This window comes from Mirounga angustirostris, unplaced genomic scaffold (assembly GCF_029215605.1).
Source record: "Mirounga angustirostris isolate CCGP_5_RB_7025 unplaced genomic scaffold, mMirAng1.0.hap1 SCAF_6, whole genome shotgun sequence".
Taxonomy (NCBI): domain Eukaryota; kingdom Metazoa; phylum Chordata; class Mammalia; order Carnivora; family Phocidae; genus Mirounga; species Mirounga angustirostris.
In genome coordinates, this window is record NW_026991714.1 from 124,597,616 (window position 1) to 124,625,269 (window position 27,654).

Here is a 27,654-nt window from a genome sequence, read left to right on the forward strand (position 1 = left end):
TGCCTTCCATCCTTGGTGTCACCTCATGCTCCAAAGATGGGCTGCAGAAGCTCCAACCATCATATTCACAGTCCAGGCCAAGGCCCAGACTCAGTAAGATAGAAGCAAGGAAGATCCAAGAGGGACACTCCCAGCCAAGTCAGCTCCCTTTAAGCCAGTTCTGCTCACATCTGATTGGCTAGAATTTAGTAATTTGGCCAAACTTAAGTGCAGAGGGGCTGAGAACTATAGCCTTTTAGTCAGGAACATTACAGGGGCGCCTGGGTGGCTCAGTCGGTTAAGCGTCTGCCTTCGGCTCAGGTCATGATCCCAGGGTCCTGGGATCGAGCCCCACATTGGGCTCCCTGCTCGGCGGGAAGCCTGCTTCTCGCTCTCCCACTCCCCCTGCTTGTGTTCCCTCTCTCGCTGTGTCTCTCTCTGTCAAATAAATAAATAAAATCTTAAAAAAATAATAAAAATAAAAATTAGTCAGGAACATTACAGTCCACCCCCTCCCTCCCAGTGGGAGTTTTATTGCTAAGGTAGAAGGGAGGAACTGATACGGGGTAGGCAATGAGCAGCCTCTGAATCTCAGGTGTTGAGAGGACTGGTTCTGATCAACTTAACTCAGTTACATACCCAAAAGTTATCTCTTGAGCACTAATTATTGCAAGACACTGTGTTAAGTAAGCACATGGAAGTACATCAAGATGCTTGAAGGCTCTCATTCTGCTCTTAAGAGACCTACAGGTTAGGGACACATGGGTGGCTCAGTTGGTTGAGTGTCCAACTCTTAGTTTCCACTCGGGTCATGGTCTCAGGGTCGTGGAATGGCTGTCAGGCTCCGTGCTCTGTCCTCTGTGGAGAGTGCTTGGGATTCTTTCCCTCTCCCTCTGCCCCTTCTCCACCACTGCCGCCTCCCCCCTCCCCCCGCTTGCGTGTGTGCGCGTGAGTGCATGTGTGTGTGCATGCTCTCTCATTCTGGGCTTGGTGGATATAGCCCCAGTCTTCTCCCTCTACCTCAGCTGAGAACTCAGACCCACGAGGCCTCCATCCCTGCCCTCCTGTTCCTGGAAGGTGCCAAGTAGGTACCATTGTTATCCACGCTTCAAAGACCAGGAAGCCAAAGCTGGGAAAAGTCAAGTAACTTGCTTAAATTCTCAAAAGCATTAAGTGGTGGAGTTGGAAATTGTAACTTACTTTGTCCCAGGTCCCATCCTTCACGATGACAGGTTTCAAAGAGATGAAAGTAGCCTCACTCTCCCGTGCAAGGCTCCCAGGCTGGTTGGAGACTCAGCAAAGGCAGCTGGGGGGTGATGAGCAGTGCAATCATCCAGCTATGCCCGGGGGCCTGGCAGGGAGTGGTCAGCCCTAGGAGGAGAGTCAGGGACAACTTTGGGGTAAGGGGACTGTCTTGGTCTGTTTGGGCTGTTTATAAACAACAGAAATTGTTCTTCACAGTTCTGGAGGCTGGGGTGCCCAAGATTAAGGTGCAGATTCAGTGTCTGGTGAGGGTCACTTCCTGATTCCAAGACTGGAGTCATGGATGCTAGTTAGAGACTACCGCACCAGTTCAGACCAGAAACGATGCAGCCTGACGCTAAGGCTATGGCAGTGGGGTAGAGAGGAGGCGACAGATTGGAAACTGTATTTAGGAGGTAGAATGAGCGGCACTCACTGGCTGCCCAGGTATGAGGGATGAGCAGGGTTGCTGTATACAGATATGCAAACTGTAGACGGCTTCATTTCCCAGCTGAAGGGTTTGAAATCCAGTCTTCATTGGGCCTTGTCTAGAGGAGTTGGCCTTTTTCTTTTTTTTTTTTTTTTAAGATTTTATTTATTTATTTGAGAGAGAGAGCACATGAGAGGGGGGAGGGTCAGAGGGAGAAGCAGACTCCCCGCTGAGCAGGGAGCCCGATGCGGGACTCGATCCCGGGACTCCAGGATCATGACCTGAGCCGAAGGCAGTCGCTTAACCAACTGAGCCACCCAGGCGCCCGTGTTGGCCTTTTTCTAATTCACCAACAACACTGGAGCAATGGTCTTGGAAGTGAGGATAAATTATTCCCAGGAAGGGGATATTCCAGAACATGAGCATGTCTATGGAAGAGACCCCCCCTCAATATCTGAAACAAAGAGCTGGATCTATTACTTCCGGAGAGCAGAGCGATGCCTATAGGTTGCGATCTCTTTGAGGGGAGCAAGGGTCTTCTCTAAGGTGCTGGGAGGTGTGAAGGTCAGTGATGGACACACTCAGACGAGGCAGAGTTTAGGGATGGGCTGGTGACGCAGAGTGTGGCTGTTGCTGATTGGCTGGCTTACAGAAGTCTGGTCACTGAGGCAAACTGTCATTGTTCAGTAAAAGAGAGATGAACTGTCATTGATTAAATGGTTTAAAACCCTTTGTGGTGGTTCCTCGTTGCCATGGCAACAGGACAATCTTTAGAAAATGAGAACATCTTTTTTTCCCCTCAAGTGACGTCTAACTCAGACCATTCACCCTCCCAAGGGCATTTCACTTTACCAGTGACCATGTTTGCTCAAGGGGATAGATCTCCAGAGGATTTAGAGGCTGTCTGGGGTTAGGCCACTGCCTGGTGCAGGCTGTGGCCGGAAGGTCTGGTGTCTGTCACCTCCCTCCAAAGTCTTGGGCTGGATGTTCTGAGAAAAACTAGTTGCACAGCCAGGAAGGCCCTGGCCTGGGGTGGCATAGGAAGTCAGAAATGGGACCTATGCACCTGACTTCCAGTCACCTGTCAGGAAGGAGATGTGAGGTACCTGGAGGCAGAGTTTGGGGTGTGAGGCTAGACCTCCAAGTTTTTGTCCCTGTTGCCACCAAGACCTCGCCTTTGTCCCTCCTTCACGTCCGTCTCTCGGTTGGTTCAGCAAGAACCACTTGCGCCGGCCCAACCACACCCTGAGGAGCACGCCCGAGCTGCCTGAGGAGATGGGGAACTGCGTGAAGACTGGCGGGGGAAAAGAAGACGGCTGCTTCCTGCTGCTCAGCAGCCTCGTCAGTGTCCCCAAGCTCTCCCCCCATACCCCCTCCCTGCCCTCGGGCCATGGCTCTTGGTGGCTAGGCTCTCACAGATTTTTTAAAGCAGCTTTATTGAGCTATAATTCACATACCATCTACACCCATTTAAATTGCACAATTTAATGTTTTTAGTTCACTTCACGGTTATGTGTAACCATCACCACAGCCAATTTTAGAACATTTCATCACCTCACAGAGAACCTCCATGTCCCTTATTTAGCAGCCCTCAACCTTCCAGCACTAAGCAAGCATGAAATCTACTTTCAGTCTCTATAGGTTTACCTGTTCTGGACATTTCATAGAAATGGAATCATATATTATGTCACCTTTTGACTTCTTTACTTAGCGTACGATTTTCAAGGTACATCCAGGCAGCACGTATCAGGGTTTCATTCCTTTTTATGGTTGAATATTCCACAGTATGGATATACTGCATATTGTTTATCCATTCATCAGCTGATGGACACTCGGGTTGTTTCCACATTTTGGCTTTTGTGAATAATGCTCTTATAAACATTTGTGTATGAGTTTTTGTGTGGATATTTGCTTTTATTGCTCTTGAGTATACACCTAGGAATGAAATTGCTGCATCATAGGGGAACTCCATGTTTAACCATTTGAGAAACTCATGTGGGTTTCTGATTGTTGTTCTTTTTTGTCCACATTTCTTAGGCTGGACAACCCTGAATTGGCTCATTTTGTCACCTCCAGGAGACAGGCATTTCCTCCACTGCACTCAGATATATGACAGCCACCAGCTCCCCTGCTCTACCCCCAGCAAAATCCTTAGCAGGCATATTGGAAACCTGGCCGATCACTTGCCATTGGCTGACTGCCACATTTGCCCCCTGCAGGGCAAAAAAGCGAGGGCAGTGACCTGGTTAGGAGCTGTGAAGTAGGCCCCTTTGATAACTTTCCTCACTCAATCAGTAAGTAGTCACTAAGTGCAGACATAAAAATATTTCTGACTTGGGGCGCCTGGGTGGCTCAGTCGTTGGGCATCTGCCTTCAGCTCGGGTCATGATCCCAGGGTCCTGGGATCGAGCCCCGCATCGGGCTCCCTGCTCCGCGGGAAGCCTGCTTCTCCCTCTCCCACTCCCCCTGCTTGTGTTCCCTCTCTTGCTGTCTCTCTCTGTCAAATAAATAAGTAAAATCTTAAAAAAAAATTTTTTTTCTGACAAATTTATTGAATGTACGTGCATGACCATGAGAATATATCCCCCAGATCTCATAGAGCTGGTTGACCCAGGGCCCCAGCCGTGTCACTCTGAAACCCCTCATAGCATTCAGACAGAGGCCACGCTGCCCACGGGCTGTCCAGCCCTAACTTAGTATCCCTGTGTCAAGATGCAAAGGCAAGGCCTGCTCTGAAGAGTGATCTTGGCTCCAGGATTCCTCAACCGCCTTCCTGAATTTCCTCAGAAACATACCACAGTCCAGATGCTTCCACCTACCCAATCTTCTTTTCCTTCTTCCTTTATGTGGGTCACACCTACTCTGTCACCTCCCCATTTCCTGTCTCAGGCATTTCCCCTAATACATTTTATGCAAATCCTGTCTGGGCAACTGCTTCTCAGAGATCCTGTACTAACTCATACCACTCATCTCTCAGTCCTTCACTAAACTTAATGTGAACTATTCCCAAATAACAAAGTGTCTGCCTGTTTTGTACTTAGAATTTCATCCAAAGAAATAGAGTAGGAAAACAGTTCTACGTGAAGGAAAGTAGAGGGGTCAAAAAGGTTTGCTTATTGCCCCGCTTTGAGCAGTTTAATCATCGTAGTTATGACACGCAGGGCCTAGAGGCAGAGGGCACCCCCCCAGTGGTTGGTGGTTTCTTTTTAGAGACCAGAAGAGTTCCAGAATCCAGAAGGAAGGGCTTGTACTGTCGCTGGGCCAGACACTCAAGTCGGAGGCTGGGTTTTGAGGACCGAAGGAAGGGTGTCGTCACGGGAGTTGTAGGAAGCCGCAAGTCCACAGTAGCGCCGGCCTCTCTCTTTTCCAGCCACACTCCTTCCTGCTGTTTATCCTCAGATGGCGACTGCGGAGGGCTGGAGCAGGACTTTCAGGCCTCCTTGAAGCATTCTTCCTTTCTTCCAAGCCCAGAGTCCTGAGGCATGAGCTACGATCCCCTGGGCTCACTGTCCGAGACAGAAATCCTGTCTTCCTCAGACAGCAGCTGAGCTGACACATCCGAACAGCAGGCCATGAAGTCACAAGATGTTCCACAATAAGGACCTGGGGTGTCCTGCCGGGGATTCCTGTGGGCCAAATGGCAACTGCCCTTGTGGAGAACTTGGTTTGCCTCACTTCGATTCTAAATCGGGTCCTTCGCTGAATGTTCGGTGCTTGATAACAGAGTGATGCTTCTGTGGACAAAATAAGTGGGGAGGGAAAGCTGAGAGAGGCCTTTATTGTTTTAATGAACAGTGGAGGGTAATAGGACTGTGCCTACTGATGATCCTTATCTGAGTTTTTGTAACAGCTTAATCAATAAGCTGGTTGGTTGAAAGCTGTTCCTGAGATTTTCCCTAGGCCTGGGGAATTAAAGCACTGGGCTGGAAGAGAAGCTCTCTGCCCTAAGAGTTTGGGGTTTTGAGACTGGCTGGCGGCCTCAGGTGAAGGTGAGGGTTTGTTATTAATGACTGCCCCTGGCCCAGGAGATGACATCTGAGAAGAGTCTGGAGCACAGATCCCCACCCCCACACTCCAGGCCAGAACAGGGTCTTAATTGGCCACATTTGCCCCCTGCAGGGCAAAAAAGCGAGGGCAGTGACCTGGTTAGGAGCTGTGAAGTAGGTCCCTCAGGTTGCTCCTAGAGCTGGACCCCAGCTGCAATCAGCCCCTCACTCCTACTTTGTTCTCGGGATGTATGAATTCTCTCCTGTATCCACACAGTTCTTCAGAAGGGCCCAGGAATCAACCCTGACAAATGTCTCTGTGTTGTCTGTTCAGTAGAGATAACAATTAAGGTTAAAAAAAAAAAAGTAGTTGAGGACAAACCCTACTGATTTATCCTTACCTTTGACTGACATTTGGGAAATCTCTGTGGTTTGATAGGCTCTAAGCTTCTTCCCAGATTTGTGATTAAAGCTGAGTGAATCCCCATCTCTGCCCAGGAATTCTGGCTTCCAGCTGCAAAGCAAGCCTTCAAGGTCTTCCCACAGTGCTTCCCATCCCCCTCACTCTCCCACTCTCTGGATCTCTCCAGGCTCCTACCTCGCTTCCTGACACAGCAAGCCCCAACTTAGGGCCCTTCCCCGGGGATCACCTCTGATTTCTCACTGATAAACCTGCTCCCCTGCTCATCTCCTGCTCTTTTTGAATGGTTCACTTCACTTTCCTCTTCTGTTACATGTGAACTGGGGGTAGCAGGAGGTAGCGGGTTGCAGTGGAGGATTTTCAAGGTCTCTCCCAGCCCTGACACTCAGGGACACTCAGAGAGTCTACCAAGGGCAAAGGCATCACGCTAAGTGCATGTGTGTGTGTGTGTGGGGGGGTGTATAAAATAGTTAAGGTTGGTGCCCGTCCTCAAGGAGTTTCTAGTTGAGTTGATCTGATGCCTACCTAAAAAACTTCTGATGAGTTAAGGAAGATATCCTGTAAATGAGGTGCATAAAGTTATTAGAGTTCCCCAGAATTCCAAAGAAATGAGAGATGTCTTCTGGAGGCAGAGGGGGTCAGTAAAGGAATAAAACAGGATTCCCAGGCTCTTTCCCAAGGCTGGTGGTACAGATGCCTTTGGCCTCCTTCCCCAAAGTATCCTAGTTATCTGCCAGTCCCAATCCCAGTGGGTAAACCATCTCCTACCAGGCATCCTGCTAGAAGGGAAATCTGTCCATGGACCCCCAGGCTCATACCCTTTGAATTGGTGCACTTCATTGAATCTTTTTGCCTTCTTGATCACACTGCTAATAACATTTATTATTAATGTTAGTAATGTAGTTATTGTTATTATTATGACTATTTGCTAGGCACAGTGCTAAGCGCTTCCCATGCATCATCTCACTTATTCCTCACAACAGCATTTTAGGTAACTATGAATATGATTTTTTTTTAAAGATTTTATTTATTTGACAGAGAGAGACACAGTGAGAGAGGGAACACAAGCAGGGGGAGTGGGAGAGGGAGAAACAGGCTTCCCGCTGAGCAGGGAGCCCGATGCAGGGCTCGATCCCAGCACCCTGGGATCATGACCTGAGCCGAAGGCAGACGCTTAACGACTGAGCCACCCAGGCGCCCCTATGAATATGATTATTAACCCAGTTTATAGATGGGGAAAATGAGGATGTGAAGTTGAGTGACCCATCTTGGGTCCCATGGGTAATCAGAAACAGAGACATATTTGAACTCAGTTTTCTTCCTATTTATACTTCCTACTTATTGCATAAATGGGAGACCTCATCTAGACTAGAGCACAGAAATCTTGAAGCAGAGAGCAGGGGGAGGAGAAAGGGACATGGCAGGAGCCATGACTGGGAGTATGGATTAGGGCCAAGGCAGGGGGACAAAAAGTCCAGTCTGAGAAGCCAAGGTTAAGGCTGGAAAAGCTCTCCCTGAGAGGGCCTGGGTATCAGGGTTGGGATGACCAAGCACTGGGAGCAAGCAGGAGAACCTGCAAAGACGGATTCTTTCCAGGATCCCCACATGGGCCATGCTGGGAGCTTGAACAGAAGGCCTTCCAAGGGAGTTCTCGCTTTGTAGCTCTGGGATTCTGTGAGCACCGGGTGTAGTTTTAGTGCTGGACCTCACTCTGGTCATCTCTCTCTGGTCACTGAATTCCATCTTCTCCCAGGTGCATTGTGGTTAGAGGGCACCCTAGGCCCTGGGACTGCCTGGGTTTGAGTCTTGGTTTCTCCTCCAGTTCCGAGCTGTGAATCTGGACAGGGATTTGGAAGTCAGCCTCAGCTTGAATCCTGAGTCCTGTAACCTTAGGCAGTTTACTTCATCCCTCATTTTCCTCATCAGTAAATAAGGAAATATAATACCCGTCTCATAGGATCATTATGAGGATATATGAGGATTAAGTGAGTTAATGTTTGTAAAGCACTTATAACACTGTCTGGTACATAGTGTTTTTTTTTTTTGAGAACATCTTAAAAACTTTTCTAGAATCTGTAAATACAGCACACAGCACAATTTCATTGTTAGCTGTTTACACGTGGGTCTTATTTGCACTCCACTTGCTGTGAAGGGCAGAAAATACATTCAGCCCATCTTTGGCCCTAGCCCACTGACTCCCGGTTTGGTACTCAATAAAGTGGCTGGTTTGAAATAAACCGGGAGTCAGTGGCAAGGGCGGCAGAGAGCTGTCCAGATAAGCAGATATTAAACTGCTGATTGGGAGTAGGGGAGGAACAGGCAGTGACTCTCCTCTTTCTGGAATGTTTGAAGGGGTCCAGAGTCTGCGTCACTGTTGGAGGACCAGGAGGCACCGACTAGAGGCTGAGAGACACCCGAAGAGGTGGGATAAACAGCCCCGTGTTTCTGTAAAGAGCAGGATTTTGGAGCCCGCAGTCAGAGCCAGCTCTCTTACGTGTAAAATAGGAAATGAGTATCCACTAAAAAGAGAGAGCACTGGTAATGGCTATTGACTGAGCACCTTCCAGGTAGATAGGCACCAGCTAAGCATTTATTATGACCATTCACAAATGAGGCTGGGCGAGGTTAAGCGACCTGCCCAAAGTTACAAAGCAATAAAATGGAAGGGTGACGATTCGAGCACAGGTGTGTGAATCAAACTCTGCGTACGAATGGAAAAGTGACCTGGAGCAGCTAAGGGCGGTTCAAATGATAACGGTCACTTTATTAGGACAAATGGCTTAGGAATAACAGCAACACTAGGAGAGCGGGGCGACTCTCGAACGCCACGGCGGGCACGCCTGCCCCGGCGAGACCCGAAAGTCCCGCCGCCTTTCGGCGCTTACGTGCGCTCCGTGACCGCCGCGGCAGACGAGAGGCCGGCGGCCGAGACCGCATGCGCTCTGGCGCCCTCGCGCGCGCCCCTCCCCCCCGGCGGCCGCAGCGCTGGCACGGGGCGCATGCGCGCGCCCGCCGGGAGGAGGGCGGACTCGAGCGAGTGGAAAGATTTGGGCGACCAAGTGCGCGGGAGCCCGGCGGCAGGGTGCGAGCGCGCAGGCGCGGCTGGGGCCAGGCAGCGACTCCGGAATCTCGGCTAGTCTCAGTCTGTGTCGCACCCGGAGCCGCCGCCATGGCTGCATACAAGCTGGTTCTGATCCGGCACGGCGAGAGCACTTGGAACCTGGAGAACCGCTTCAGCGGCTGGTACGACGCCGACCTGAGCCCGGCCGGGCACGAGGAGGCGAAGCGCGGCGGGCAGGCGCTGAGAGGTGCGGAGCGGGCCGGGCCGGGCTGCGGGTGGGGGTTGCGGAGGCCCGGGCGGGCGCCGCTCGGTGAGGGCCATCTGGCTCGCCCCCTTGCCCTCCCAGAGAGGGCTGACTTTGGCTTCAGCTCTCCAGCAATTTATTTTGCAAATGACAAAATGGGCCCAGATTGGGGGGGAGGTCGCCTTGCTCAAGGTCATCCAATGGAGTGAGGGGCCGCCCCAGGAAGAGGACCGGGGGCGGTCGTCCCGTAACCCACTGCGTTCTCCACGGCATCACCTTGCGAAATTCTCCCATTTTCTAGTCTGAGCATTTAGTAACTCGGGGACGGGTTATTACATTGGATGCCCGGTGTCTTCCAGCAGCCGTAACCAAGCCTTTTCAAGAGGTCGCTGCGGATCCTAGTGAAGCGTCAGGCCACACGCTTGTCGCTGGTTGTGGGGGAGTATCGCGGCGCTGGGGGGGGCCCAACGGGCGTCAGAAACCCACGTGCTTATGTAGGCCTTTGCCGTTAAGCAGCATCCCACAAATCCTGTGTCCAAAACGCATCTTCAAATGTAATTGAATGAATGAATGAATGGATTTTAATTGATCCTGTGCACGATTCCATAGACAGATTTTTTTTTAAATATTTTATTTATTTATTTGACAGAGACAGACACAGCGAGAGAGGGAACACAAGCAGGGGGAGTGGGAGAGAGAGAAGCAGGCTTCCCGCGGAGCAGGGAGCCTGATGTGGGGCTCGATGCCAGGACCCTGGGATCATGACCTGAGCGAAGGCAGACGCTTAACGACTGAGCCACCCAGGCGCCCCAAGTAGACAGATTTTTATTCCCCTCTTTTCTATCCCTCCCTGGCCCTCTCTTATAGTTGGGAAAAGTGAGGATTGCATAGATGACTTGTTCAGGTCGTATCTTTTTATTCCTAGTCCATCTCGCTTGTTCCAGTTCTGGGTTGAGTAACAGACGCTGGGCAAAGGTGGAAGTGGCAGTGAGATAAACTCGCCTACCCAGGCTTGCCCCGCCGGGGGGGGTGGGGGGTAGCTTTCTGTGGTTTTGGAATGCTTTTTATGAGGAGGCATTCTCAGCTGTCAGCAACTCCGAGAATCTGGTCTGAGAAGGTGAATGCGCCCATCTCGACTGATCTCGGAAGCTAAGCAGGGTCGGGCCTGGTTAGTACTTGGATGGGAGAAGGTGCTTCCATTGATGATTAGGGCAGATCCTGCCCTGCTCCCTTCTAACCTCTGGACCTAGAAGCAACCCTTTAAAAGGGTCATTGATGCCTGATGTGGAAGAGGTATTTGGCCTCAGGTTACTCTAGCTTCTTGCCTTCACTCTAGATCCTTTGAAATGAAGCAAAGGTTTGGAAAGTGTGGGAAATGTAATCCTGCTGGCTGTGTGTGTGAATGCTGGTGTGACGTTAGGAGAGGCTGGGAAAGGGAAAGTGCTGGTAAAGGAGGCCATTTTCTCTCCTGTCTGGCAGGAAGAACTGTATGGGTCTGTGGTGGTTTGCTGAGGACTAGCCCAGGACAAAGATAATTGCAGCTGTATTCTAAAGACTGATCAAATGGTCAAACTTGTAATTTCTCTTTAACAGACCCTACTTCAGTTTTTTTTAAGTTTATTTTTAGTAATCTCTACACCAATGTGGGGCTCAAACTCATGACCCCGGGATTAAGAGTCACATGCTCTTGTGACTAAGCCAACCAGGCACCCCCCATTTCAGTTTTTAAGTAAATGTTGGTAGCATTAGTTAGAAAAATCTCATTTAAAATCTTAATATCTGTTATGGGCATCACAAATGATTATATTAAAAAAGACTAAAAGCAGAAATCTGAATGGTGAAGACCATCATGAGTAGTGTAAGAAACCTAAAATAAATATATTAAATTCTCCAGAGCTTTATTTTTTTATTTTATTTATTTTTTTTTTTTAAGATTTTATTTATTTATTCATGAGAGACAGAGAGAGAGAGAGGCAGAGGGAGAAGCAGGCTCCCAAGGAGCAGGGAGCCCAATGCGGGACTCGATCCCAGGACCCTGGGATCATGACCTGAGCCGAAGGCAGACGCTCAACCATCTGAGCCACCCAGGCGCCCTTCTCCAGAGCTTTAAATCATAGTAGGGTTTTTAAACTCTTGAAACGTTTCAGGAGGAAGCTAGTGAGAACTCAGTTTCCCCATGCAGTCTTACCTCGGGGCATGGGGAAATGAGGTCCGCACCACACCATTTACTCCACCTGTGGGAGTGTCCTAGGCTATGCTTTTATTTAATGGGCAAGTTAAAGAAAGAGGCCTTAGAGTTCTGTTAAGTGCCCTGAGGCGAACTGCTTTTCTCCTTAGGGACTTACTTGAATATCCAATGGGATTGCGGGTGGAAAGATTTGGAGTGAAACAGCGGGTAGCTGTGCAGCATGGGAGATGAGGCTTGCACTATGGATGGTTGCTTCCCCGTGACTCAGCCTTTTACTGGGGAGCCATTCTTCCCTAGAGTTAGGGAGGAGATGGTAATGGAGTCTACTAGGACTTGTCCTGAGGCTCAGTGATGAGATTTGTCATCTTTCCCTTGTGGGTAGTGTAGTGATGGGTTTCCTGGTGATTAATACTCCCTTTCCCCATCAGCATAGTTCTTACTGGCCTCATTCTCAGTCGAATGACTGGCAGAAGAATTCACTTCACATTGCATTAATTACTGTTGGCAACTTCCATATGAGGCAATACCCAGGAAAGTTTGTGCTGAATTTCAAAGAGGGCCTTGTAGCCTCATTGAGGAAAATACTACATAAAGAAAGGGCTCTCTCCTTATTAAATCGGGAGAGGGGATAATCTTTCATGAAATACGAATTGTAACCTGTTGGTTGGGGCAATATAACTCTTGATTACCACCCCTTAATAACTACCGTGTATGTGTATGGAGGAGAGGTTCATTTATAAATGAATCCATGCACAGCACTTGCTTTTTTTGCTCTTTCTCCAGGGAGTGGCTTCTCCTAAACTTGGTCTAGCTGTCCACCTAAGTAGGTACAGGCTGGCACTTGACTAGAGCAGAAACTGTGGATTAAGAGATTGTGATGTGATTTCCACTCCATAGTGAAAATATAATTTCGGGCAACAAACTGAAGTTTTAATCAGCATCCTCTAAGAGCTCTTGCTGTGTCCTGATTGTTGGGGTTTGGTTTGTTTGTTTATTTTAAAAAGGTTTTATTCATTCACTTGACAGAGAGAGACACAGCGAGAGAGGGAACACAAGCAGGGGGAGTGGGAGAGGGAGAAGCAGGCTTCCCGCCGAGCAGGGAGCCCAACGTGGGGCTCAATCCCAGGACCCTGGGATCACGACCCGAGCCGAAGGCAGCCGCTTAATGACTGAGCCACCCAGGTGCCCCTGATTGTTGGGGGTTTAAAATCCACTTCCCCTAGACAAGCAGTTAGGACTGAAATATATTAGTAATTATTGGTCAGAAGTGACTATTTTAACTAAAATACAAACATCCAGATCCTTAGGGGTTAGGAAAATACGGCAGGAGCTAGAGATGGTGGTTATGAGTTTGATTTTGGAGTCACACAGCCTGGGTTGTTGTTTTTTTTTTTTTAAGATTTTATTTATTTGAGAGAGAGAATGAGAGGGAGAGCACATGAGGGGGGGACGGTCAGAGGGAGAAGCAGACCCCCTGCTGAGCAGGGAGCCCCATGTGGGACTCCAGGATCATGACCTGAGCCGAAGGCAGTCGCTCAGCCAACTGAGCCACCCAGGTGCCCACACAACCTGGATTTTAATCTCTCACGTATAAGGTTCGACCTTGAATGATTTGCTTAACTCCCCTAGCATGGGTTGTAAGGATTGTTATGAAGACGAAACACGTACAAAATAGTCCAGTGCTTGACAGATGGTAAGCCCTCTATAAATATTGGTTATTCTTATTTATTAAGAGATAACAAAATTTTAAGCATCCTTTTCTTGAAAGAATTGAAGCAGAAATAAGTTCTTAAAATGGGCTTAAGCACAGCACTCTGGGGTTTAGGATAAGCCACACAGATGGCATGGATTAGCTACTTGACAATATGTTTAGGTCTTGGGTTAGATGAATTATTGGGGAACCACCGGGAGGTATGTTGTCAGCTATAACAGGAATCAACAAATTTTATCTTCCGTGAAGGCACAATATTGTCTTTCCTGCTAGAGTATACAAACTAGTTAAATTTCTATGTGAGAAAATTCTGGTTCCAGAGTGGACCTGATTAGCTTATCACTTTGAACTTGTGATTCCCAGATGCTGGCTATGAGTTTGACATCTGCTTCACCTCGGTGCAGAAGAGAGCAATTCGGACTCTCTGGACAGTGCTGGATGCCATTGACCAAATGTGGCTGCCAGTAGTGAGGACTTGGCGCCTCAATGAGCGGCACTATGGGGGTCTGACTGGCCTGAATAAAGCAGAAACTGCTGCCAAGCATGGCGAGGCCCAGGTGAAGATCTGGAGGCGTTCCTATGATGTCCCACCACCTCCCATGGAACCCGACCATCCCTTCTACAGCAAGATCAGTAAGGTATGGACTAATGCGGGTTTGGCTCACTCCACCTAGGACCGCGGGTTAGGGTCCTGGGCCTCACTCTTTCTTAGCTTTTTATTAGTGTCTGCCTAGTCCCATTGAGTTTATAATTTATGACAAATTGTTAATTGTTTTAATTCCCCTTCTCCAAGGAATGACCTTCACTTGTTAAAAGAGTTGATAGTTAATTTTTTTTTTTAGATTTTATTTATTTGAGAGAGAGCACAAGTGGGGAGGAGAGGGAGAAGCAGGCTCCCCACAGAGCAGAGAGCCCGATGCGGGACTCGATCCCAGGACCCGGGGATCATGACCTGAGCTGAAAGCAGATGCTTAACTGACTGAACCACCCAGGCGCCCTAGAGTTGATAGTTATTTGAGAATATATCCTTTTTTCTGTCTTCGCTGACATACTTTATAAAACCCATCCATAGTTGTAGGGCCTTCCTAAGCCAAGTGCAAGATTAAGTGAATTGGGAAGAGCTTTGTGCCTACCTTTTTTTTCCCCTTTTCTAAGTTTCTTTTGAATAGTTAATCTTCCCAATTAGTGGGTAATGGTGGTAGGAAGAGCAGCAAGATAATAATTACCCCCTTTGCCAAGCTCTCCGCTCCATTCTGTGCCCGGGTGAGAGACTTTCATCCATCACTTTGACTTAGGGGATGAGGAGTGGGCAGAACAGATGCAACTACTACTAATTGGTGAGTTTGGGTTTTTTTTGTTGTTTAGGATCGAAGGTATGCAGATCTCACTGAAGATCAGCTACCCTCCTGTGAAAGTCTGAAGGACACAATTGCCAGAGCTCTGCCCTTTTGGAATGAAGAAATAGTTCCCCAGATCAAGGAGGGGAAACGAGTACTGATTGCAGCCCATGGCAACAGCCTTCGGGGCATTGTCAAGCATCTGGAGAGTATGTATATTTTTCAGGGGAACCCTCAAGGAGGGATACAGCAAAATTGCCACTAATCAGGGACTTATTTCATGCAGAGAGGACCTTCAGGAAAAGGCCAGACATATGGAGCGCCTTGGAGATAATCTAGATTGACTCCTAGTCACCCTCTACCCTTGTTGCCTCCAAGCATCGTAGATAGACTCGTTGGGTGCTTATTATATATGCAGAGCTTCCGGTCCCCCTTCAGGCCTGATGCAGAAGCTGCATCTGTTACCCACGTGATTCACATACACATTATAGTTTGAGATGCTCACCTTTAGGCTAGGACTGCCACTTGAAACTACTGATAAAATCCTCCTTAATCACAACCTGGTACAACTTCACACGTGAACCTCAATTTGCATCCTAAATTGTTTCACCTGAAGGCCTTGAGGCACAGATGTGCTGATTTTTGGCAGGCTGGATGGACTACATAGGACATTTGAGATGTGTATGGTCCTGCTTTGCTGTGGGTTTCCAAACCCTACTTTGGGAGAGATATCTGTGGTACACACCTTTTCATACTTTTTTCTTGCTTTTCAGTGGCTGAGAAGTATTGGGGGCATTCTTTGGGTGACTGATCTGTAATATAGATCATTACTGTTATTACAAATATCGGAAAGGGTGTCTTGTTTTAATTCCTACTGAAGTCCTTTGTCACCTGCAGGGGTAATGTGGATTTGTGTCTTGGTTGGCTAATCATGGTGTGTATTTTCAGGTCTTTCCGAAGAGGCTATCATGGAGCTGAACCTGCCAACAGGTATTCCCATGGTCTATGAATTGGACAAGAACTTGAAGCCCATCAAGCCCATGCAGTTCCTGGGGGATGAAGAGACCGTGCGTAAAGCCATGGAAGCTGTGGCTGCCCAGGGCAAGGCCAAAAAGTGAAGGCAAGCAGGCAGACTACTTTCCCAAGGATCCCTCCCTGCCCATCCCACTCCTCTGCACTTCTTCCCTGCACATGTCACACTGACCACATCTGTAGGCATCTTAAGTTTTAGCTGCAGATGGGGACCAGTGGCTCCTAATTTCATTTAGCCATTTTGTTTCTTGCACCCATTCCCTTCATATATTCTAGTCAGAATGGCACTTCTGGGGCATGGGTTCTCAGTCTAAGCTGAGAGAAGACTCTTACCCAAGAGTAGGGAATTAGTAACACTGGGGTTTTTGCTACTGCTTTATTACTAAGGACCTGCTTGATTTGGGGATAGGGAGGAACCATGCTGGGTGTGACCAATGAGAAGCAAGAGAGCCTATGTGTGTTCCCAGGAGCAAGTCCTTTACTATTCTGTAGTCAGGTGGGGGGCGGGGGGGCTCTAGTCATTCCAGTGGAAGATGAATGTAACCTGCATGGTGATTAAAAATAATCATTTCCCCTCTGACCCCAGAAGAGCTGGCTCCAGAAGATTGGGATCACTCTGAATGCTTTACATGTTACATTTACTTTCTCAAAGAAAAAAAAAAAGTATATATATATATGTGTGTATATATATATATATAAAATACAAAACAAAAAAACCCTTCTGGGGTTTCTAGTGGCGGTTGAAATATTCCCACATGTGATCATCCAAAAATAAGCCATTCCTCACACCAATGTGGGATAAATTCCTTGACTTCTGAGGCCTAGGATTTTATCCTGCTGTGTGTTTTAGAACCCCTCCCCTGCCTTAATATTTTATGGCAGTGAGATGCCTCTCAATCATGTCCAAGTGTGTCTTTCACTGTATCTGTTTCTGATCATGTTCCAGTTGCTTGGCCCTGCCACGGGCCCGGTACTCATTTTGAGCGTAAATCTCTGTACTAAATCTTTTTTCCAGATCAGTATAATAAAGGAGTGATGTGCAATATCTCTGTGTGATGTAGTGATACCTCTTATGTGAGGTCAGCTTGAACATTTAACTTGAAATGTCCCTCATTACCCAAGTCCTTGTATGACAAAGTAAGAGCTTTAGGACAGCCAGTCACTTTACACAGCCTGGTCCAAATATGGTGTATCTTACTAGGTTTTCCATCTTAGGTTGGGGAGCTGATGTGTGGGGTGGGTGGGCAGGTCGTCTTGGCTGAGCTCTCCATTCCTATTGCCTCTACAGCTCTTGCTCAGTGATGCTGGTTACTGAATACCACTTGAGTGGAAAGTCAAATTCTAAAATCCCATTATGCGTTTTGAGTAAGGTAAAGACTTGTTTACCTTAAAAAGCTACTCTTTTTCTATTAGAAATCTGTAAACTTAATTCACACTTTTCATCCTCAGAAAGTACACAGAACCTTAAATGATGCAGGAGAAAAGGAGTATGATTATATGTGTAATTAGGAAGGGACATGGCTCACATTTACCTTCTCTCTAAGGCCTCTGAAAAGATCATGGGATCATGAGAAAGCCTACAAGGCAAGAGAAAGCTCTTACTGCCTTTCTTTTTTTTTTTTTTTTTTTAGATTCTACCCATTTATTTGACAGAGAGAGATAGCGAGAGCAGGAACACAAGCAGGGGGAGAGGGAGAAGCAGGCTTCCTGCCGAGCAGGGAGTGCGATGCGGGGCTTGATCCGAGGACCCTGGGATCATGACCTGAGCCGAAGGCAGACGCTTAACGACTGAGCCACTCAGGCACCCCATGCCTTTCTTCTAGTAGGAGGAAGTAACGCCCTCCATCTGGGAAGCTCTCATGAAGCTCCTCTGTGCCGACCATTGGGTGAGGCACGTTATATACAGTCTCTAATCTTCACCACTTCTGAAAAGGGCTGCTATCCCCAGTTTACAGAAGAAACAGGCTGAAAGAGATGCAGAAACTGGCCAAATATATGCTACCAAGTACTGGAACCCAGAGGAAAAATATTCAACTAAAAGTCCTTATGCTAAATTTAAATACTTCTAATTATCTTGCTTCTCTAGTTTTTCACTTGATCTATCCAGAAACCCCAAGACGAGCTTTAGTAATTTTAAGTCCCCAACAGTCTGGTGGAATGTTAAATTTACTTAGCCTATACTGAATTGTAGACCAAAAAAAGTTGGTAATTTTCTTTGACCAAGGCTCTTCACCCAACTCAGATTGGATCAGCTTACTCTTATGTCTTGACATCACCTAAGTTTTTGGCCGTCTTCACTAATTGACTAAAACTCTTAGGGGCAGGAAAGTTAATAGAAAGCCTGCATTATTTACCAACACCACTAGGAGGCTAACAACAACTATCCTTCCAAGACCATGCTTAGCTCGGTTAGCTAGCTAAACATAATCACCTGTGGGGGGGGGGACCCTTTGTAGGCAGTTACGAAGTTCACCTCACCCAGGCTGAGAATCACTATTCCAAGGCACAGAAACAATATTCTCCTTGTCTCTAGATCCAGTTGTAGATGAGCAGATATCATCACTAAACATCACTGTTTGGGCAGAGCCACTGAGTCAGCTATGAGAACACTCAAAAAAACTTTTAGTGTGCTTTGCTATGTTTAGTCACAATACTAGGTACCGAAGATTCAAAGACAGAATCTTACCCTAAAAGCTCAGGCTAGTAGGGGAGACAGGCACATAAACTCAACTTGTAATACAATATTGGACAGTTAATGGAAAAATCCAACCTGCTCTGCAGCAGATCAGAGAGGGCTATTATCCAGCTGTTTCAAATGTTCTTTATGACACTTTATTAGAATGTTTATTTGTTTATGTATCACCTGTCTTTCCCCATTAGAATGTAAGCTCTACAAGGAAAGGGTTCTATCATGTTCACTGCTTTAACTCCTAGTTCCTTGAACAGTGGTCGGGACAGTAGTTGCTCAATATATATTTATTGAATGAATGATGTCCCAACAAGCAATTAATGAACCACTGTCAATTTGGAGAGCCTCTAATTTCATGCCCAAGGTTCTGGTCAATACTTAGAAAAAGGAGGGCACCATGGTACAGAAGAATTTGGGCTTTACAGTACGACAGACGTAGGTTTGAATAACGCTCTAATGGTCTGCCACTTGATGTCTATGTGACGTAGGGCAAGTTAACTAATTTTTCTAAGCCTTAGTTTACTTCTCTGTAAAATGTAGAAATGATTAGTACATTCCAGGGCTACTGGGAAGGTCAGAGAGAAAATAAGTGGCTAATGCTGTAGAATCAAATTGGTAGCATCTTCCTGCAAGGCAACATGGGAAAATCTAACCAAAATTTAAAAAGTACACATTCTTTGACCCAGCATTCCACTTCTAGGAATCTGTTTTGCCATAAAACCTAGGCATGCACAAGGATATACAGTATAGAGATTTTCTCAGTAGCATTGCCTGTAAAAGAAAAATCTGTAACGTTTAAAATGTCTATCAGTAAGGGGACTGCTTAAACTACATCAAAGTGTCTAACATAAGGCTTGGAATTTGACAGATACTTGATAGAAGGCAACCAGGTCTATAATAACAACATACAATACCGGCATGTACTGGAACTTTGGCATTTCTTCCTCACAATAACCCTATGAGATCATACTATTCCAGAGGAGGAAACAGACTTTAAAAGAAACAAAAATAACTTGCACTATCATCAATGTTCAACATCCTGATTATTTTAGTATACTGTAATTTGTACAATGTCACCATTGGGGGAAAATGGGCAAAGTGTACAAGGAATCTCTATTTTTTAAAACTGCATGTGGAGCTACAATGATCTCAATTCTATTTTCTATTAAAAAAAACAAAACAAAACAACCTAACCTATTCAAGGCTAGCAGCTAGAGGATATAAACCCAGGCGGAATGACTCGAGTTTACCTGTAACCACTGTCACTACACATAAAAGATACAGGCTCCTTGAAGAACATCTCAACAACTGACCTCTCCGCTAATTCTTTCCTTCCATTCCCTCGGCAGCTTCTCCATGCTTAACACCTCATCCCTTCCTCATCCCCAAACTTGCATGTTCATTCCTGCTTCTGCACTTTGCTCAGGCTTCTCTGTCTGCCTTGAATATCTTCATTCCACTTAGCTAAGTTCAATTCCTTTTACTTCACATCACAGATCTTCCCTGGTCACCTTACGTGACAGTGCTCTGTCCCTCTTTTCAGATTTAGCAAACATTTCCTGGGGTACCACTAAATCAGTAATACTATGTTCATCTAATTAGTTTCAGAACTACTCACATGTACCCTGAATCCCCATATGTTCTGTAATTTTCACTAAACTGTAATCTCTCTAAATGAGATGTATATAAAGTGCTTGATCCAGTGCCTGGCACATAGTAAGTACTCAATAAGTGGAAGTGCTTAAAATAGAACATAAAAAATACAAAAAAGGTTGGAGATTAGGCTTTTCCAGAGGAAGTAAGCACTTGACACACGTCAGTTAATGAGTGTCAGCAACCAGGCAAACCCCTGCTCTAAATGTCATGATGCTTTTTGGATTCCCTTCCCTACTCAAGACAACAGAAACCATAAAATCCTTTTAGTAAAAATGTTTTGTCACAGCCAAAAATATGTATTTGCAAGACTGTCAGAAGGAACAGGCTACTTACAATGTTATACAGTTTGTTTGCTGGCTCCTCCAAAAGAGAAATTGATCACTTAAGAGAATGAAATCCACTGAAAGGTTCATAAGAAAAATATTCCACCTGCAGCAGAAGTTGCTAGCAGGTTTTTCTAAAGGTGGTTGTTGTACTCTCAGAAATGGCTTACCCCTCTCCATGGGGTAAAATGTGGCTTCTTAAGTCTGCAAGAATTCAGGTTGTACTCGGGCCACTTTCCGGAATTCTTTAGTGTGGGTCTTAGGGCACTGCATCTCACACCAGCTAATGGGAACCATCTGGACACCTGGAAGGGAAGAGCTGATGTTGGAACTGGGACCCCAAATGTTTACCTAAGACTCTTCCCTTTCAAGGCTGGTTTTGAACTGAAGTATCACCAGACAATCTAGTGAACCTCACCTCATACAGAAAAAGCCTTGTTTATTCCAGTGATTTACACAGTGAGTCTCCCATTACAATTATATAAGGAGAATCATTCTAATCTCAGTAGTAAGTACTGACACTCATATTGCTGCCTAGAAAATTAAAAAAACAAGGGTAAGGAGAAAAAAACTGGATTAATCCCAAACCACAGCTCCCAGGGAAAAATAAGCACATGGACGCATGGACCTACTCACCTGATTCACTGTGGGCGACCACCACCCCGAGTTCGTTCTCAGCAGTGGTCAGGAGGTAGTTGGACTGTGCATCACCCAGGGAGATCTAGTCACACAACACTGGTAAAGGAAAATGATGGGTGATAAATCTTCCCTCCCATAGCCACTTGAGTTGTTTTCTACTTATATTTCTTTTTTTTTTTTAAGATTTTATTTATTTGACAGAGTGAGAAAGCACAAGCAGGGGGAGCAGTAGAAGGAGAGGGAGAAGCAGGCTCCCCGCCAAGCAGGAAGCCCGATGTGGGGCTCGATCCCAGAACCCTGGGATCATGACCTGAGTTGAAGGCAGATGCTTAACCATCTGGGCCACCCAGGCGCCCCTCTATTTCTTATTTTGACAAAGGACCACAAGACTGCTGGGAATAAAGGATACCACTTTGGCCAAGACAATGTCACCTGGGCGGAAACTTTTATAAATCTCAACCTGTAAAAAAAAGAACAGGATTGTTAAGTGAAAGCTCTAAATCAGATCTACATGAAACTATTACCCCTCTGGTAGAACCAATCTACTTTTTAACCCACAGGGTGGAAGTCATCATTAGTCAAGCCAATCAAAAACTTCTATTGCTTTTACAGCATGATCATATAAGCGAAAGATTTTTAATTCAGTAACCTGATCAGGAATCTGACTTGGACAAAAGTTACTACAGTTGGCTCTGAAAGGATCCAGAGTAAATCTGAGGGATCAGCAAAAAATAAACATCTGGTTTCAAAGGCAAGGAGTAAACTAATCCCCTTCTGGTCAACAGAGCAAACAAAAATCCTAGGGAGAAGAAAAGGACAGTGAGAATTCCACACTTTCCAGTAGGAAACACCTTAAAATTCCTTGGATCTTTGGATCTACATTCCCACAGATGTTTGAAATTCACTGGAATAATTTAAAAGGACTGAGATTCCTAAAGTCGTAAGGAAAAAAAGAAAAAGGACCAACCAACAACCTTGTCTTTTTCAGTAGCTCGGACATCTTCCTTGCTATAAAAAAGAATTAATGGAAAGATTAATTATCGGTGGGAAAGAATTATTCTGCAGAATCATAGTAGACAAAGATCTACAAGAGTAGAGAGAACAAGTCATAATTGGGACCCAAATGCCATGCACAGAAGTGGGGTAGAGAAGCATTCCAAGTCCTCATCCGGAGGACAAAACCACATTCCCATTCTTGGGTCACACAGAGCAGCAGTATCAATACCTCTGACTAGTGAAAAGCAGATCAGATTTGGCAGGAAAAAATAAGGAACTTTGCTGCCTTAGGAGAGCTTGAACAGAAGCACTATAGAACCACATGGAACCCTGAGGGTGGAAAGTGCCTCAGAAGTTAAATTATCTTGCTCACAAGAATTGTTTGTCCCGGGGCGCCTGGGTGGCTCAGTTGGTTAAGCGACTGCCTTCAGCTCAGGTCATGATCCTGGAGTCCCGGGATCGAGTCCCGCATCGGGCTCCCTGCTCGGCGGGGAGTCTGCTTCTCCCTCTGACCCTCCTCCCTCTCATGTGCTCTCTCTCATTCTCTCTCTCTGAAATAAATAAATAAAATCTTTAAAAAAAAAAAAAAAAAAGAATTGTCCCTTCTCAAAGAACCTACAGAAAAAAAAAAAATCTACATTTCACCCACTAACCATTTTAAAAAATATTTTATTTTTTTAAGATTTACTTATTTAGGGCCCCTGGGTGGCTCAGTCGTTAAGCGTCTGCCTTCGGCTCAGGTCATGATCCCAGGGTCCTGGGATTGAGTCCTGCATCAGGCTCCCTGCTCCTCAGGAAGCCTGCTTCTCCCTCTCCCACTCCCCCTGCTTGTGTTCCTGCTCTTGCTGTCTGTCAAATAAATAAATAAAATCTTAAAAAAAAAAAGATTTATTTATTTACCTATCTTACAGAGACAGAGGGAAAGAAGAGACCACACACACGCATGTGAGTGGGGGAGTACACACTCTATTTTACAGAGAGAATCTCAAGCAGACTCTCCGCTGAGCACAGAGCCCAACACAGGCTCAATCTCATGATCCATGAGATCATGGCCCGGGTTGAAATGGCAAATCGGTTGCTCAACCGAGCCTCCTAGGTGCCCCTAAGATTTTATTTTTAAGTAATCTCTATACCCAACGTGGGGCTTGAACTCACAACCCCAAGATCAGACTGGTGCATGCTTTGCTGACTGAGCCGGGCAGGTGCCCCTCACCCACTAACCTTTTTAATGTCTTAAAATCCTTGGGTTTAAACTATATTAAAGAAAGGAAGATGCTTCCTAAAATGTCTTCTACTTTGTTTCATATGAATCATCCTGCATCACTAGCTGGATCATCCTGCATCACTAGTCTCCAGCTTAGCTCAATTCTTTTCATTTTATTTTATTTTAAAAGATTTTATTTATTTGAGAGAGAGAATGAAACAGAGCATGAGAGGGGGGAGGGTCAGAAGGAGAAGCAGACTGCCTGCTAAGCAGGGAGCCCGATGCGGGACTCGATCCCGGGACTCCAGGATCATGACCTGAGCCGAAGGCAGTCGCTTAACCAACTGAGCCACCCAGGCGCCCCTTTTTCATTTTATTTTAAAGCCCAATCTTGTCAATATTTTCCTTTTGTCCTAGCTCATACATTTTAACATTTCCTTTGGACACTACCTGGACAGAATCAAAACACAAAGACAGCCAGAGAGGCAGGTATAGGAACTGTAATTGTTCCTAAGAATTCCAATCCCCTGTTCTATCCTAATCTCATTCCAGGTGCTGAGGCAAAGGCAAAGACACGAACACTTCTTACCGGATAGTTCCTCGAAAAGAGTTCTTAAGTGGTGTGGACCCTACATATAGGATGTGCACTTTGGCAAAGCGTGAATTGATGCTAGAGACCTGGGGAGCAGAGAAAAGATCAGCATTAGAGTAGTAGCAGTTGTCAGCTCAAGGAGGAAGCAAGAAGTAGGAATTACCAGGATTTTAGTCCAAGCAACCCTACTAATTATAGAATTTAAGACAAGTTAACTCCGATTTAACTCTGCATAAATAATATATATAAAGTGGAATGAGAGCCACTCTGGCCACCTAATAAAGTTACTGTGGGCATCCAATGAAATAACATGGACTAGATCTTGAAAAATACAGAAGCCTAACATAAATAGACACAGGGCATCACAGCAAATCTGGACCTTTAACAGATCTTGCTAAGAGGCCTGTAGAGTGGACAGAATTTAAATGTACATCTCAGCTACTGCGTAATATTTGGATCATTGCCTCTTCAGTTATTTTGAGAATAACACATAGATTTTTTGCTGGAACAACTTATAAAGAGAGCAACTAAGAGCTACAAGTTAATTTAACCTGGCAGAGGTGGGGATGGGCAGGGAGTAAGGATGTATTACATTTATTGATCAGTACAGCCTTAATTTGTACTTCCCCTGAAACACCCTAAAAGATGAAATTTAACAGGAATGCTATAATATAAGGTCTTTTGCTTCTCTGCAGAATAAGATCTCAGCTTCCAGGTGTTAAAAAATAGACCTCCTTATTACCCTTTGACACCCCTGTTTCCCCAACTGCATACTCAGAGACTCAGCTCAGTGAAATAACTATGTGTGCTTGAACCTGGCTGCCCTGATCACTATCCCAGAACTTTCTAGGCCAGCACAGTCCAGTAACACTGTGATGACAGAAATGTTCTGTGCTGGCCAACAGGGCAGCTCCTAACTGTATGTGAGCGCTTGAAATGTAGCTAGTGGGACTGAGGAAATGAACTCTGAATTTTGTTTAATTTTAATTCATTTCAATTAAATGGCCACATATGGCAAGTGGCTGCCATATTAGACAGTGCAGTTCCACAATGATCATGATTTCACCACTGAACAAGTGTCCTAAGCAGGGAGGTTAAGACCAACTTACCTTACAGGTTACAATAGCCCCCACATCTGGTAGTAATTGGGACTCTGTTTCTCTCATGACAGAAATGACAGGAAGCTATAGAGAAAACAATAAAATGTGAGATCGACTAAGCCTTGCATAAAGGTAATCTGTGGCTTATGAGTAATGTAGGAATGCTTTGGTCCACAGCTGAGATCCCAAGGATGGGTGGACTATAGACTCATATGTGCCCAGAGTAGACAGCCTTAGAAATTTTAGGCAATAGGAAGGTCAAGGGGCCATTCTTCAAGGGAAGAATGCTACTAGAAAACATAATCTAATCATTTCAGATAAGCTCTAACAAGATTTTTGGTGATTTTCTTGGCTTTCTTGATATATAACCACTGTCTATCATAGATAACTTGACTCCTCCAAAGTTATACTACTACCCTCTGTTTCTCACTTTACTGTACTGACTAGAATTTCCAAATAAATGTTATATAATAATGGCCATACTTGATTTCTTCTATTTTAAGGGAATACTTGTAGTTTTCTCTTTGAGCATGGTATTGGCTGCTGGTGTAAGACAGATATATTTTTTTAAAGATTTATTTTAGAGATACAGCGTGTGCATGCGCAAATGGGGAGAGGGGCAGAGGGAGAGAGAATCCCAAGCAGACTCCCCACTGAGCGGGGGTGGGGGAGCACTGACATGGGGCTTGATCCCAGGACCCTGAGATCATGACTCGAGCTGAAATCCAGAGTCGGATGCTCAACTGACTAAGCCACCCAGGCACCCCAAGACAGATATTTTGAGCCTCATCTTTTATTTACCTCTCCCTCACTTACTATGCTTCAGTTCCCCGGCCTTCTTTCAGTTTCACTAATTCATTAAACATCTTCCCATCTCAGAATTTGTGTTCAACCTGTTCTTTCTGTCAGGACTGTACTCTCCCCACCTACCCAATTTTTATTTATCCTTTAGATTAAGGTTAAATGTCACTTCTCCCGACTACGGTGGGTTTGTCTTTTACATGTTCTCATGGCAACCTGTAATATTCTTTCAAAATAGTCATCACATTTGTAGCCATACACTAATTTGAGCATTTACTTGTTTACAATTTATGTCTGTGTCCCTTGATAACAGAAACCATGTAAATTTGGCTCATTACCATATCTCTAGAGGTCAGCATTGCGCCTGGCACATGAAAATGCTCAATAAGTATTTCTATAAGGGGCGCCTGGGTGGCTCAGTTGGTTAAGTGTCTGCCTTTGGCTCAGGTCGTGATCCCAGGGTCCTGGGATGGAGCCCTGCATCAGGCTCCCTGCTGAGCAGGGAGTCTGCTTCTCCCTCTGACCCTCCCCCCCCTCTCAAATGGTCGCTCTCTCTGTCAAATAAATAAATAAAATCTTAAAAATTTTTTTAAAAAAATATTTCTGTGAAATGAATAAACTTTGATATGTTAAAAGACATTCCCAAAATTACTGAATAAAAAGTCTCTCATTTTACATATGAGGAAAAACCTAAAACAAGAGAGAGCAAGTTTCTAACCTAAAGCAGAAACAAGGTCTAGTTAGCCAGTACCTAAATGTCCTAATTCTGAATCCTCTTTCTACTATGCTCCCTGTCTTTAAGCTGCTCCTTCCAATACTGTTTATCTGATCCTGGGCTAATCCTGGATCAGCCTCTGGAACTACAGAGAACAGTGTTAGGCATTCAACAAACATTTACTGAGCATAGGCCCTTGTGCTTGGCACTAAAGGTATGGTGGGAAGGTTTGCTTCACATGGAACTTAGAGTCTAGTAAGGGAAGAGTCTAGGGGAAACATGTAACTGAATGTTTAATTATATTCAAAGATGAGCGCACAGAAGCAAAGAAATTTAGTTCTTTGTGAGAGTTTAACAAAACAAACAAAAAATAAAAGCTCACAAAACTCCTTTCCTTGACTAGTGGGTCTAGCATGGCTTCTCTCATAAGTGATACTAGAGAGGCTATCTGAAAGATAGGAATTAAACAGGCTAAGGAGATGAGTGTGTTACAAATAGATGCCGTGTGTACAAAGGCTCTGTGGCAGGAGAGAGCTTACCCCACTAGCGACAGTGAAAGAAGCCTGTGTGACTAGACTGCAGAGTGAGGTGGGAATGGCGGAGCAAGATGTAACCGGAGAGGTGGGCGACATTCGGACAAGATTCAGCTCACTGCAGGGCTCAGTCCGCCTCCGCTCGTCCCCTAACTTCCTTCCCCGAGTGTCAGCAATATAATCAAGCGAGAGCAACACATCTGGTCTGTGGTGGCTAAGTGCCCAGCAGTGGAGACCTCAGCTGGAAGAAACTCGGAGACCAGCTGTTCTACTGCTGAGGCACTAAAGACGCGTCCGTAGCGCCCCTGCCTAAAGACCGCGAAATCAAAAGCAGCCTAAAAGAAAGGAAAAGAAGGAGGAAATGGGAAGCTGCCCCTTTACCGCGCCGTTCTCGCTGCTCTTCGTCAGGCAGCCAGCAAGCGACGAAAAGATGTAGCCGTGTCGGGTGTAAGTGCCGCTGCCCGGGCTGCCCTCCTCCAAGTTACACAGACGTTCGCCTGAAGCAAAACGCTGCATCAGTCACGGGTCCCCATAAGGTGTTGGCCATCCAACCTTCCTGCCTCTGTCCCACCCAGAATTCGCTATGGGCCCCGCACACTTACCCGGAATGCAGTACCTCACGGGTGGCGCCATGACTGCCACTGGAGGGAAACGAAGTCGACTTCTCATTGGCCGAAGTTCAGGAGCAGTTCCACAGTAAGAAAGGCGCCAATTGGTATAACTTATCACGTGATCTTCGGGAGCTCCTCCTCCGGGAAACTTTATTTCCCAGGTT

General features: G+C 45.9%; 2 protein-coding genes across 3 annotated transcripts; one reads left to right on the top strand and one right to left on the bottom strand.

The window, feature by feature from the left end:
- The first annotated feature begins 9,064 nt into the window (after window positions 1–9,064).
- On the top strand, window positions 9,065–16,676 carry PGAM1 (phosphoglycerate mutase 1). The gene is made up of 4 exons (XM_045878542.2): window positions 9,065–9,366; window positions 13,626–13,900; window positions 14,628–14,808; window positions 15,548–16,676. The coding sequence occupies exons 1-4, from the start codon at window positions 9,228–9,230 to the stop codon at window positions 15,715–15,717; spliced, it is 765 nt and encodes a 254-aa protein (XP_045734498.1). The 5' UTR covers window positions 9,065–9,227; the 3' UTR covers window positions 15,718–16,676.
- Window positions 16,226–27,613, bottom strand: EXOSC1 (exosome component 1). 2 transcript variants are annotated; one of them, XM_045878543.3, is made up of 8 exons: window positions 27,482–27,613; window positions 27,261–27,376; window positions 24,840–24,914; window positions 23,728–23,816; window positions 21,913–21,946; window positions 21,348–21,398; window positions 20,936–21,020; window positions 16,226–20,604 (listed from the first exon to the last, which is right to left on the bottom strand). In XM_045878543.3, exons 1-8 carry the CDS (start codon window positions 27,546–27,548, stop codon window positions 20,498–20,500), a joined length of 624 nt encoding a protein of 207 aa, XP_045734499.1. In that variant the 5' UTR covers window positions 27,549–27,613; the 3' UTR covers window positions 16,226–20,497. The 2 variants fall into 2 exon arrangements, with proteins under 2 accessions (XP_045734499.1, XP_045734500.1); XM_045878544.3 differs by lacking the exon at window positions 27,261–27,376 and adding an exon at window positions 26,886–27,214 and having other exon boundaries at window positions 27,482–27,540.
- Window positions 27,614–27,654: the final 41 nt, after the last annotated feature.

What these genes read in the sequence shown, in the direction of transcription:
- EXOSC1 (XM_045878543.3), bottom strand. Translation starts at nt 27,548, where the DNA reads ATGAGAAGTCGACTTCGTTTCCCTCCAGTGGCAGTCATGGCGCCACCC. An exon ending in CGTGAGGTACTGCATTCCGG is followed by an intron (nt 27,377 to 27,481) that starts GTAAGTGTGCGG and finishes GTTTTGCTTCAG; the next exon opens with GCGAACGTCTGTGTAACTTG. An exon ending in GGGCTATTGTAACCTGTAAG is followed by an intron (nt 23,817 to 24,839) that starts GTAAGTTGGTCT and finishes TCTGCTCCCCAG; the next exon opens with GTCTCTAGCATCAATTCACG.
- PGAM1 (XM_045878542.2), top strand. Translation starts at nt 9,228, where the DNA reads ATGGCTGCATACAAGCTGGTTCTGATCCGGCACGGCGAGAGCACTTGG. An exon ending in TCTACAGCAAGATCAGTAAG is followed by an intron (nt 13,901 to 14,627) that starts GTATGGACTAAT and finishes TTTGTTGTTTAG; the next exon opens with GATCGAAGGTATGCAGATCT. An exon ending in CATTGTCAAGCATCTGGAGA is followed by an intron (nt 14,809 to 15,547) that starts GTATGTATATTT and finishes GTGTATTTTCAG; the next exon opens with GTCTTTCCGAAGAGGCTATC.